The sequence below is a fragment of the Manis pentadactyla genome, chromosome 9 (assembly GCF_030020395.1).
Source record: "Manis pentadactyla isolate mManPen7 chromosome 9, mManPen7.hap1, whole genome shotgun sequence".
NCBI lineage: Eukaryota > Metazoa > Chordata > Mammalia > Pholidota > Manidae > Manis > Manis pentadactyla.
Genome location: NC_080027.1, coordinates 14,470,527 through 14,483,502, shown reverse-complemented (window position 1 = coordinate 14,483,502; position 12,976 = coordinate 14,470,527). Strand labels below are relative to the sequence as shown.

Sequence of the window (12,976 nt, the reverse complement as noted above, 5' to 3'; positions counted from 1 at the left end):
CTGGAAGCCACTGCAGCTATAGGAGACATGCAAGCATTTCCAGACACAGGACCGGCACCGTGGAAAAGCCTGGGTCCCAGGGGGCCTTGCCGAGCTGCTGAGCTGAATAGGAGCCACCTACCTACCTGTCTTCCTGTTTCAGAGACACTGAACTTCCAGGCTGTGGAAACCCTTTGGAGTCAAGTTCTACTTCTTGCAGCCAGTTGCAGCCTAAGGGGACAAGGAGCTCCCCTCATGGTCCAAGGCAGCCACCATCAAAGGCTTTCCCCCTGGAGTAGAGCACCCTGTCTGGCCTACATGGCTTCTGACCAAATATGCTCTGTAGTTGTTACGTGACCAGGCCTATGCGGAGCACTGACGGTTGCCCAGGGCCTTTGCTGGAAGGAACCTCAGGCTTCTCAAGCAAAGACAAATAATGAGGCTTCTCTCCTACTTTGACTGCTTCCAGGTGGCTTAAAGGCATCAGTGAATCCATGTTTTGAGGTAGCTAATTATTGGCCTTTCTATTTATAGCAAATTTTTCGTGTCCCTTAAAAAAAAATGTCTTTACGGGTAAGATTCCTCAAGGGAGGAACAACTTAACACAGGCACAGTCGCAGGGGGGCCATCAGGTGAGAAATTGGGGATCAATAGAGGTGAGGCTTAGAACCTCACCCCCCCTGTTCTGAGAGAAATCTTCTGCATACGTGGATGTTTTATTGCCCTGGTCTAGCTTGGATTAGCACATAGTCTACAGGCACACACCTGATCATCTACATGTGCTCTCTTACAACACTAAACTATGTTTTCTACCTTTATCTTGTATCCACCTACCACTTCAGCATTTTATTAAAAATAATAATAATAGAGAGAAATGTGGTATCCACATATAAATCAAGCATAAAAATCAAATGAATATTTATATTTGAACTGATTGTTTATAGTTCATAATGCATGAGCAAAACCGAAAGTTTCTATGATGACTGCCCTTGTACTGTTCACTATGTAACTTATTCACTATGTAAGAATTTGTTCTCCATGTAAGAACTTGTTTGTTATGCCTCAGAAGATTGGAGACTGATGAAAATTAGGCTTGGGGTGGATTAATGATTGTGCATTGAGCATTGACTCCCCTATACAGAATTTTATTGTTGTTAACAACCATTTGATCAATAAATATGAGAAATGCCCTCTCAAAAAAAAAAAAAAGTACACACTTCCAATTGTAAAATAAATAAGTAACCGGGATGTAATGTATAGCATAAGGAATATAGTCAAAATATTGTAACAACTTTGTATGGTGATAGCTGGTAGCTAGAATTATCATGTATATAAATGTTGAATCACTGTGTTGTACACCTGAAACTAATGTAATACTGTGTGTCAACTACCCTTCAATAAAAAATAATTATCTAAAAAAAATAATAAATAATAATAATAATAATAGAGAAATGTGGTATCCACATATAAATCAAGTATAAAAATCAAATGAATATTCATATTTGAACTGATTGTTTATAGTTCATAATGCATGAACAAAACCGAAAATTTCTGTGATGACTGCCCTTGTACTGTTCACCATGTAACTTATTCACTATGTAAGAATTTGTTCTCCATGTAAGAACTTGTTCGTTATGCCTCAGAAGATTGGAGACTGATGAAAATTAGGCTTGGGGTGGATTAATGATTGTGCATTGAGCATTGACTCCCCTATACAGAATTTTATTGTTGTAAACAACCATTTGATCAATAAATATGAGAGATGTCCTCACAAAAAAAAAAATGTCTTTACCATTTGTAAAGTGTCAAAAGGAAACTGAAAGTGAAATTCTCAACTTTGGTATAAAAGCTGGTCCTTGAGCAAACTTTCAAGAGCACCTCAAATATCACCATGGCTCTGGTAAGTTCCCTGGAAATTCCCACTGCCTGAGGGCTCATCCCCTTCTCTAAAGGTAAAGGCCTCAGTCTGGGCTCCTGGCCTTGGGCACAGTTAACTCAGAGCATTTTGGAGAGGCTTTTTAGGAGGCTTTCATGGGAAACTTGTTTCAAAGTCCTTCGCCCTCAGGACTGTGAGATTTCCTGGCGGAATGAGAGTCCACTCGGCCTCTGGAGGGGCTGGGGTGCCTGGGGTCTGTGCTTGCCTCCGCTAGGGAAGAGGACAGGGTGTGGGCTCATGGTAGGGGGCACCCGCTAGGGAAGAGGATGGGGTGTGGGCTTACGCGAGGGAGTGAAGCCCACCTTGTCTGCCTCGGTTGCTGCCTGGAGTTGGCTGCATTCCCACCTCTGGTCTTTCTCTCTCCCCTCTCCTCATGGCATCCATCCTGTCCTATGAAGTGCATTTGAATTTCAGCATTCTGACTCGGAAACCTCCTCTCCTATCACCCTGAGGTCCAGATTCACACAGGTCCGGGGAGGGGCAGACCAAGTTGAGTGGTGTGAGCTGAAGAGGACCTGGCTGGCTGGCTGGGGAAGTTCATCAGAACAGGGGCGATTCTGGGAAGGTGCCCTGCACACCCAGAGGGGACGTTCTGTGAGGAGTGTGGGCCTGGGGGAGGGCTTTGCCAAGGCTCTGTTGTCTGGGAAAGAGAAACTGTCTCCTTATGCAGGCAGGACCCAAGCTCACATTTTATCTGTCACCAGGTTGCTATGGACAGTGCCCAGGGCTTGCCTTATACAGATATTTGGTTTCAGAGCGAAAAATCCCCTTGTGACTCTGAAGTGAGACTGTCTCTGGGCTTGCCCTGCCCTGGCTGAGAGTGGGCAGTGGCTGGTGGCCGTCCTGGCCCTGCTGACCCTCCAGCCCTCTTCCATGTGTATTTCCTTTGACCTTGTTCCCAGCCAGGCCCTGCTAGGGAGGGATGAGCACCAGGAGCTGGCCAGAACGGAGCTCAACGTCCAGAGGGGCCAGGACACTGAGACCCACATGGGGCACGTGGGGAGAGGTGGACAGCCAGGGGCCTGGGGACCCAGAGAGTGACAGCTGAGCCAGGCTGGGCCTTCAGGGTGGCTTCTCGGAGGAGGGGTGGTGACCGGGGAGAGGAGGAAGGGTGGCTGTGGGGAAGGTGGCTGGTGCAGAAGCTCCGGATACGCAGAGCGGCAGGGGCCGTGGTGAGCTCTGTGGTGAACGAAAGGGCAGGCCCCCAGGCAGCCTCGGCAGGGGGCATGAGGGGCCTGCGAGCTGTCCCCTGGGAAAGCCCTGCACCTGTGCCCTGAGGCCAGAGGAAGGTCATGGCCACGGTGGGTCTTGGGGAGACTGGGTGTGGAGTGGGAGGGACAGGACGCTGTGGACCAAAGGTGAGGGTACAGAAGTGAATTCAAGAGAAACTTCCAGGGTCAGCATTGTTCATCACCCTGGGATGGAGGCAAAGCTAAGTTACCTGCTGGCCTCCAGTGGGATGGCTCAGAATGTGGCAGGAGGGGGGCTTGTCACCCACTGAGATCAGGCACAGAGAAGGAGAAAACCAGAAAGTTCTCAGGTTACCAAGCTGCAGTGTCTGATGGGGAGAAGCGAGGAGCCGGCAGGAGCTGGCGGGGCGGAGGACAGAGATGCAGCAGGACATGCGTGAAACAGTAGAGAAGACCCGGCTCGGCCGCTTCCCAATGAGAGGTCCTGGGCAGTTCTCTCTGGTCCTCAGTTTCCCCACCTGAGCAGTGGGGTGGTGCTTCCTTCCCTGAGCCGAATGAGGGATGAGGCTCAGGAACAGCGCGGGCAGGGGTCCTCCACTCCCAGTGCTGGAAGCCATGGCCCCAGGAGAGCCCCTCTAGGCACAGTATCTTTAGGATACTGTCAGCCCCTGTCTCATAGGTTGTCATGTCCAAGGTGGGGGTGTCCCAGGGCTGGAGGGAACAGAGTCAGAGGAGGATGGGGTGCCTGATGCAGCCATGGACAACCAGGGTTGTCAGGACAACACACTCAGGAGCACGTAATGAATGCACCTGCATATGCAGGTCTGCATGCCCAGCACGTGTGTGTACACACACATGCATGTACAGCACATGCAACATGTATACAGGCATGCATGACATGCACACATGCACGCACATGGAACAGCACATACATGCCCACACATGCATAATATACTTACACTGGACAACTCTCCACTCTCCCATTCCACAAGGTGCTTTTTTCTAGGCTTCTAGACCCTGGCTGTGGGAGAACCTATAAGAGTGGCAGCAGGCTGAGGACAGGGGCCGGGATCTCTTCCTCTCCCCCAGGCTCTCACAGGGGGATGAACATCAGCAAGGAGGTCCCCCAGCCGAACTACAGCTCCCCTGCCGGGGTCTCTGCTCTTGGCCAAAAGGCTCTCTACATCATCTTGGGTTTTCTTGCAGTGCAAAGAACTCCGGCCTGGAGACCTGATTGAGATTTTCCGCATTGGCTATGAGCACTGGGCCATCTACGTGGGAAATGGTTATGTGATCCATCTGGCTCCTCCAAGTAAGGAGTGTTGAAAATAGAACGATCGAAATGTCTGTTAACGTAACGAGAACAAGTGAAGGAAAGAGCTGAGTGGGGCAAACCTGAGTGGGCCTCCCCCTGAGCAGGACATGAGCACAATGTACACCCATGTATCACTGAGTAACCACAGTGGGGCCCCAGGGGCCCCGACAGAAGCAGCGAAAGAGGGCTCTGGGCTCCGGCAGTGAAGCCGGGCTGCCTCTGTGCTCCCATCTCTCCAGCTCAGAGCTGGGTGTGTAGAGTCTCATGCGACTCAAACCGGCAAAGCTTCTGAAGGTCAATGTCGCATAAAGAATAATGGTTCTCCATGTATGTCCTCTGTACTCATATCGTTCCACAGGCAAGATTACCTTGAAAGTATTTACCTAATACCCCTTAACAGAAGCAGCTCTCACAGGTGTTACACATTAAAATAGTAACAATAATAAACCCTCCCACAAGTGCATAGTGAGTACATATGAACGATTTCTTTAACCATTAATAACAGAAGCCCCAGGCTGGCAAAGCCAGCAAAAAGGAGAATGCAGGAAACAGATGTATGTCTAGTCAGTGAAATAAAAACAAATGCTGTTTTATTAAAAATAATAATAATAATAATAATAATAATAAAGGGAGAAATGTGGGATCCACATATAAATAAGTATAAAAATCAAACGAATATTCATATTTGACCTGATTGTTTATAGTTCATAATGCGTGATCAAAACCGAAAGTTTCTGTGATGACTGCCCTTGCACTGTTCACCATGTAACTTATTCATTATGTAAGAACTTGTTCACCATGTAAGAACTTGTTCGTTATGCTTCAGAAGATTGGAGACTGACGAGAATTAGGCTTGGGGTGGATTAATGATTGTGCATTGAGCATTGACTCCCCTGTACAGAATTTTATTGCTGTTAACAACCATTTGATCAATAAATATGAGAGATGCCCTCTCAAAAAACAAAAACAAAAACAAAAACAAATGCTGGAATAAGACAGCCAAATCAGATGCAAATTGGTTCACACCCTCCACACAAACAGCACCATAACCTTTGGTGTTCTCTTCTCTACTAAATGTTTGTATTGTTACTGGAAAAGATCTCAGTCACCATGATCAGAATAATATATTTGCATCTTACTAGTTTTCTACAAGTTATCATCTACCTTGGAAAATATTGTAAAAATGTCTGGATAGAAGGTTAATAGTAAATCAAGCTCACTTAATCCAGATGACACTTGGGCCTTGTAAGAGAAAGCAGGTGGTGAGGACATGTGGTCCTGATTGTGCCTCTTCCAGGCTGTGGGGAGTTTTTCTTAAGGGGCTGGATTCTGAGTGCAAATACAAGCCATTAGGAAGAAGCATAAAATGAGCATCCTCAGTTAGTGTACCCATTGGTCACTCTCCTCTCGGAAGGTAGAACTCGGACTCACTACAGAATGGAATTTGGATCCATGAGCTGAGAGCACTTCTGGGGACCTCTCCGTGTGCCCAGAACTGTGCCAGGTCCCAGAGAGCAGATACTTATGGGAGAGATTCCCTGACATCAGCTCAGTGCCGGGGAAGGAGCCTGCCTTTGGAGCTGGACAGAGGCAGCCTCACATTCTGATTCTAGGACATCTCACAGCACAGGAAAGTCTGATTCTGTCTCTCTGGGTCCAATATTAGCTGCAAAAGGGACATGAGAATATTTACCTAGAAAGGGAAAAAAGGAGACACAATTAGGTAATCCACATATGAAAAAGAGCACAGCCTTGTGTCTGAAACACAGTGGGGACTACAACAAATTTTATCTCTTTCACAAGTGCACAAAGATGAACAAACAACAGATGTGCCTTGCCATCAGTGCTTTTAATGGCCAAATTTTTGAGTAACCTAAATACTCAAGAACAGGGGATTAGTCAAATAGATGATATTCCTTCATTTGATGGAACACAATGGCCGCCATTCAACGAAAATCATGACGTTCATTGACTTGAAAACATAGTCACAGCTTGTTAAGTAGAAAGAGCGAACTCTTCAGATCCTTCACATTTCTGAAGAGACAGCACCAAAGCTCACTAGTAGATTCTCCCCACCCTTCTTTCTTGTCCTGCCCCTCCTTGGTCCCTCCCTCCCTCCCCTGTAGATTGAGTGACAGTGTCTCTGATTGCAGGTGAGTACCCTGGGGCTGGCTCCTCCAGCATCTTCTCTGTTCTGAGCAGCAGGGCTGTGGTAAAACGGGAACTCCTGAAGAATGTGGTGGGTGGCTGCCATTATCGAGTCAACAATGACTTGGACAAAAAGTACATACCACAGCCTGTGAACGTGATCATCTGTTCTGCAAAGGAGAAGGTTGGTGAGGAGATGGTGTATAATATTCTGGACAGAAACTGTGAGCACTTTGTCACTGACCTGAGATATGGCAAGGCTAAGAGCGAGCAGGTAAGGCCCTCTTTAGGGTGACCCCTCTCCCTCCTGGAAGTCTGCTTGGTTGGTGTGGGATTAGGGGTGGCGGTAATGTGGCTGTGCAGCCAGAGGGGAGCATCATTGTCTGTTATGCAAACTCGGGCTCTTGGGGACCCACTGGACGTCTGAGCTCGAATCTCAGATCTGCTTCTGATCCACAACGGGTCTTTGGACAAGTCACTTCCTCTCTGGGCCTCATGTGAGTTGTCAGGGAGAGTCGGGGCCAACCCGGCACCATGGCAGGTGTCCTAAAGGCCCCAGAAGTGATGCACAAGGTTTATGAGAGCTCAAGAACATTTCTGTGTAATATCTGGGGCTGTGTGTAAGATCTACAGCTTTCACCCTGTGCCCCTGCACAGCCTTCCAAGTTTGTTATCCCAAGACACGCAGCTAAATAAGTGGTAGAAACCTGGTTCAAAGCCCTGCTTCCCTCTCCAGACTCTCTGCTCTTTACTGCTGTACCCAACAGCTTCAGGGCTCCGGCCCAGCTGGTTGCATCAGTGGGAGGCCCTGGGGGAGATCAGGACGAGGGCAAGACCACCAGGTTTGGCGAGAGAAATCAAGAGTTGGATGTTCTGCTGGGACGTGTGAGGTGGCTGGTTAGCCATCCAGGTGGAGATGTTGAGTAGCAGTTGGGCGTGTGAGTTGGGAGCTCACGGCTATGGTGGAGCTGGAGGTAGGCACTTCCAGGCTTCACTTCTGAACATACACAGTGAGCCCAGAGGGCACTGCTGTGGCCTCTGCTCCCCACGCTCCCCTCAGGTGCTGCCTCAGCCCCTTCCTCTGCAGGGGTGTAGCTCTGGGAGAATCCGGACCACAGAGCAGTCCCCAGTCTCACCCTGAGCTCTGGCCCTAGGAAACCAGGCACGAGCCCTCCTGCCTCCCCACCCCAAGTCAGGAACAGGTGTCCTCACCCAGAAGGTTCCAGGACCTATGTGAGAGACCAAGACATTTTTATGTAGGATCTGGGGCACAACTTCCACTACCCCTTCACAGTCTTCCAAATTTGTTATCCCAAAACACCCAGCTAAATAAGGGGCAGAAGCAAGACAGCTCATCAGCCCATCCTGCCAATTGTCAGGGCAAGCCCAGACAAGCCCGCCGCCAGGACTTGGTCTCCACTTCTGGTTTCCCAGGAAATGAGGCCCCTGGAACACCTCAGGCTTTCTCCCCAGGATGGGACTCTGGGTTGAGCAGCGCTGAGCCTAGACCCCAGGCCCTTGGGAAGGAGGGAGACGCTGCCTGGACTTGCTGTGGATTCAAGATGGCCTACTCATTTTCAGGTGGAAAACGTCCTGATCGGAGCAGGGGTGGCCCTGGGAATCGGAATTCTGGGTGTTGTTGGATATTCTCTTTGGAAGAAACGCTCCCAAAACCAGTGAGAGCCTGCAGGAGCCACAGATTCCTGGGTAGAAGCAGCTGTGGAGGCCAGCAGAGACGGCCCCCCACAGCCCACTGTCCACCAACCCTCGCGCTACGGTGACCTGCAACTCTCCCTCACTTTCCCATCCTCACTGGCTGAAGAATGTGCCGACTGTACCAACTGAACCATCAATAAATGTTATCTACAGAAAGGACTTACCCTGGGTGTTTGTAGATTTCTGGATCAGAAAGGAGGAACATTAATTCAGCATTAGTTAGATACTTTCCAACAACCTTTAGCTGTGCAACCCTGGGAAAGGCTCTTGCCTCTCAGAGCCTCAATTTCGTCTTCTCTGAGTGGAGGTAATGAACCACTTCATAGGGATGTCATGAGGGTCGCTAAGATATGTGAACATGGGGATGCATATATCTTTGCAAACTAGTGTTTTTGTTTTCTTCAGATAAATAACCCCCACCCCCAGAAGTGGAATTGCTGGATATCATATTTCTATTTTTAATTTTTTATGGAATCTCCATTCTGCAGCCATAGTGGCTGTACCAATTTACAGTTCCACCAACAGGGCAGAAGGGTTCCCTTTTCTCCACATCCTCACCAACACTTGTTATTTCTCATCTCTTTGATGCTAGTCACTTTAACAGATGTGAGCTGTTGTCTTATTGTGGTTTTGATCTGCATTTCCCTGATGGCTGGTGATGCTAACCACCTTTGCATGTACTTGGTGGCCGCCTGTATGTTTTCTGCCTTCTTCAGTTGGCTGATTAACTCTGCATCTTTTTCTTTGTTAGTGTAAGGATTTATGCTACAAATTTCTTTCTAAGTATCCCTTTAGTTGCCTGTCCCAAATATTGTTATCTAATATTTTTGTTATCATTCAGTTCAAAATATTATCAAATTTCTACTCTTTTCATCTTTGACTCATAATTTATCTAACAACACGTTCTAAAATTTCTGAGGTAGAGGGTTTTTCTAGCTATTTCTTTGTTATTGATTTCTCACTTTATTGCATTATGGTTAGAGAATATGATCTTTATGTTACCAGTTCCTTGAAATTTGTTGAGACTTGTTTTAAGGCCCAGGGTATGGTCATTTTCATACATTCTTTTGTGTGTGGTCAAAAACAATCTGTACTCCACAATTGTGCTATATATGTCCATTAAACCGGCTTGTTGGTAAGTTTTCAGATTTTTTATCTTCCCTAACTTTTATGTCTCCTTGATTTATGAGGTTCTGAGAGAGGTGTATTTAAATCTCTCACTATGACGGTGAATTTGTCCCCTTTTCCTTGCAATAGGCCAAATTTTTCAGTATCTATTTTCAGACTTTTGTTAGATGCAAACAAATTTAGAATTATTATATCTTCCTAATGAGGTAAAAGTTAAACAGAAACTTTTTGGGGTGTTTACCAACACTGACAACCAATTCTCTGATTCTCCAGACACTGGCTGGGTGTTCAACAATTCAGTTCAATTTTGACACTATCTATGAGGAGTTAGCACAGACCCCACAGTAAGGGCTCAGTCCCACAAGCCTTCCCCTCCACCCCGCCTTCAGATGGCATTTCCAAGTCCAAGTCCCAAAGCACCCACACTCTGTCAATGGGGTTTAGAACAGGGATTCCCACGACACCTCCTAGGATTCAATAATTTGCTAGCACAGCTCACAGAACTCAGGAAGGCACTTTACTTACAGTTACTGGTTTATTGTAAGAAATACAACTCAGGAGTGGAACAGATGCACAGGGCAAGGTATGGGGGCAGAGGGATGCAAGGAGCTTCCATGCCTTCTTCAGGTACCCCGCCTCCCAGCACCTCCATGTGTTCACCAACCCAGAAGCTCGTCATGTCTCCTTGTTTAAGAGTTTTGTAGAGCTTCATCTTCAGCCCCCCTCTACCACCCAGAGATCAGTCGGTGGGGCTGAGTTCCAGCCTTCTAATCACTTGTTCTTTCTGACGACCAGCCCCATCCTAAGGCTTTCTGGGGTCCCCAGCCTAAGTCACCTCATTAGCACAAGCTCAAGTATAATTCAAAAGGGGCTCATTATGAATAACAAGACACTCCTGGCAGTCAATAAATTCTAAGAGTTAGATACATATTCACAGAGAAGAAACTGGTGACTGCCATGGGGGAGGAAGGTGGGAATCGGTGGATGAAATAGGTGAAGGGGATAAAGAGGCACAAAGTTCCAATTATAATATACATTAGTCACAGAGATGAGGATACATGAGTAGACTCTTGTATGAGTATAGCATAGGGAATATTGTTATATCTTTGTATGTGGAAAGATGGTAACTACACTTATGATGCTGAGAGTTTAATAATGTAGATAATTGTCACTATGTTGTTTACCTGAAACCAATATAATATTGTATATCAACTATACTTTGTGAAAATTAAGAAAGGGAGACTTCACTGGTCGGGAGGCCAGCAGAGGGGGCGCTCACACCTGCCACTGCTCGTGAATCTCCCACCCCAGTGGAGGAGACTAATCCCTTGCAAGTTAATACTGTTTGAGCTACTTTGTTTCCCAGCGGGAGGAAGGAAGGCGTCTGCCTTTCTAGCCAATGAGAGACTGTCACAATTCAGCCAATGAGAAACCACGACACGTGGGACTCCAAATTTACTCCAATGAACTTTTTGCTTAAAACAACCCCCAACTCAGCCCTGTTCTTCATAAAAGAGTCTTCTCCTTTGTTTTCCAAACTTGGATATGGTTTTGTCTTAACTTGCTTGTCCCATCCCATGTTGCAATTTTTTGTTACTCCTGAATACACCTGTTTTTGCTAGTAAATTTTATTTTATTTTCAAGGCTAACCACTTCAATTATTATAATTCAATAAATGTAATTTCAATAATTAGAAGAAATTACTTTTCAAATAGGAAGAAAGGAAGGAGGAAGGAATTTAAAAATTCCAAGGGTTTTTGGAGCTCTGCCCAGGAACTGAAGACAAAAACCAACTATATTTCTTATTATGCCATACCTTTTATCCTCTTTCTGTCTAGTAATAATTTTTGCCTTGAAGCCTACATTTTCTGATATCAATATGCTTATACCAGCTTTTAGTTAGTATACCTGTTTTTAGTTAGTATTTGCCTAATACATTTTTTTCTTTTGACTTTTAAAAATTTTATCTATGGAAGTAGATTCAAAAACCTTATTTTATGTAAACTTTCAAGTTAAAATTTCAGATATTTTTAAGATGTTTACTATGCAAACTTTTTAACACACAGAAAGCACTAGGAAGATAGTACAGCGATCACCCATATACCCACTGCTTAGATTAAAAACTTGTTTTGTCATATTTAATCTGAACCTATTTTTAATTAGTCTTGTGTTTACATAAGCCTAATGCCATTATCACACTTAATAAAATTAAGAATTCCTTAATATTTTTAATACTCAGCCCATATTAAAATTCTCCAGATTATCCCAAACTACTTTCATAGCTGTTTTTCACGTCTAGTTGTTTTGTCTCCAAAACACCCCTCAGTCTAGGACAGTTTCCACACACCCTCAATTTAAAACAATGGTTTTAAGACCTCTAGTTCATTTATATTTATCGTGGTTTCCAGTATATCTGGAATTAGTCTTTCCATCATATTTATTTCTATACTTCTACTTTTTGGATATTATTTCTTTTATTTATTTTTAACTGAACTGAATTTTTTGTTTTGCTTTCTTGTATTTATTTTTCCTCATTCCTTTCTTTCTCTGTAATTTGTTTGGAGGTTTAGATTCCATGTGTCCCCATCACCTTCTGCTGTGTGAGAGGAGGTTTTGGAAGGACCACCCTTTGATTTTGGCCTGTATCCCTTGGGTTTGGGGAGCTTGGGAACAAGTGTGAGATGTTACATCAACAGAGTGGAGACGAAAGGGAAGTGCACTGGGAGAAAACTATTTTTATATCCACACCAGGGAGTAGATGGGCACGTGTTTACCCTGGACCACACGTGGGCCAGGCAGGAGGGAGCTGGCATGGAGCTGTTTGTTTGTCCTGTCCAGGATGTCAACAGACAGATGGTACCAGGATTGACGAAGCAAACACTCGCAGCCAGAAGGAGGAGAAGCCTTGCCCCGTGAAGGGGAGGACAGCTGGCCCCAGCAGAGTTTTCTGAGAAACCTACAAAAGCCCCTTTCAGAGAAACGGTCACTTTGCACAATAGCAGACCTCAAGAGGCCAGCCACCAGGCATACTTTCCCCCCAACCCCTCCAGTGAGGGGAAGGTCAGTCAAAGGGCCAGCTCCATGCCCACCCCAGAAGGTCTGAGGCAACCTTGTACCATGTGACCACCCCCTATCCAACTGGGCAGAGATGATTTGCCTAGAGGGGTCACCTGACCCAAAGGGCAGCCAATTGTTAGGTAGCTAGACATGGTGAGCTGAGCCAATCAGATTCTCTCTCTCTCAGGAACTTGAACTGAGAGCCTCCTGCAGGCAGTGGGGAGAGATGGCACTGAGTCCCTGCCAGAAGAGAGATAGTGGGAGCAGGTGGGGGATCAGAGTCTGGGGAGTCATCGGAGAAGACGCAGGAATGCTTCGGGCTGGGAGCCACAAGGCAGAAGAAAGGTGTGAAGAGCAGGGGGAGATCAGGAAGGTTTTAACCAGATTGGCAAGAGCATATACTGAGTTTCTTTAAGGCAGAGGTTTGATTTGGGTTATGTTTGAACTTTACCGGAGGTCAACAGACTCCAGCTGGGGAGTTCTAGAAGTCATCCTGGGTCTAGTTCC

At 46.2% G+C, this 12,976-nt stretch overlaps 1 protein-coding gene across 1 annotated transcript; it reads left to right on the top strand.

Annotated features, from left to right (window-relative positions):
* The first annotated feature begins 1,755 nt into the window (after window positions 1–1,755).
* PLAAT4 (phospholipase A and acyltransferase 4) lies at window positions 1,756–11,846 on the top strand. The gene is made up of 4 exons (XM_036926467.2): window positions 1,756–1,879; window positions 4,312–4,417; window positions 6,574–6,842; window positions 8,150–11,846. The coding sequence occupies exons 1-4, from the start codon at window positions 1,871–1,873 to the stop codon at window positions 8,246–8,248; spliced, it is 483 nt and encodes a 160-aa protein (XP_036782362.1). The 5' UTR covers window positions 1,756–1,870; the 3' UTR covers window positions 8,249–11,846.
* The last annotated feature ends 1,130 nt before the right edge of the window (window positions 11,847–12,976 follow it).

What these genes read in the sequence shown, in the direction of transcription:
- PLAAT4 (XM_036926467.2), top strand. An exon ending in GATCCATCTGGCTCCTCCAA is followed by an intron (nt 4,418 to 6,573) that starts GTAAGGAGTGTT and finishes CTCTGATTGCAG; the next exon opens with GTGAGTACCCTGGGGCTGGC. An exon ending in GCAAGGCTAAGAGCGAGCAG is followed by an intron (nt 6,843 to 8,149) that starts GTAAGGCCCTCT and finishes ACTCATTTTCAG; the next exon opens with GTGGAAAACGTCCTGATCGG.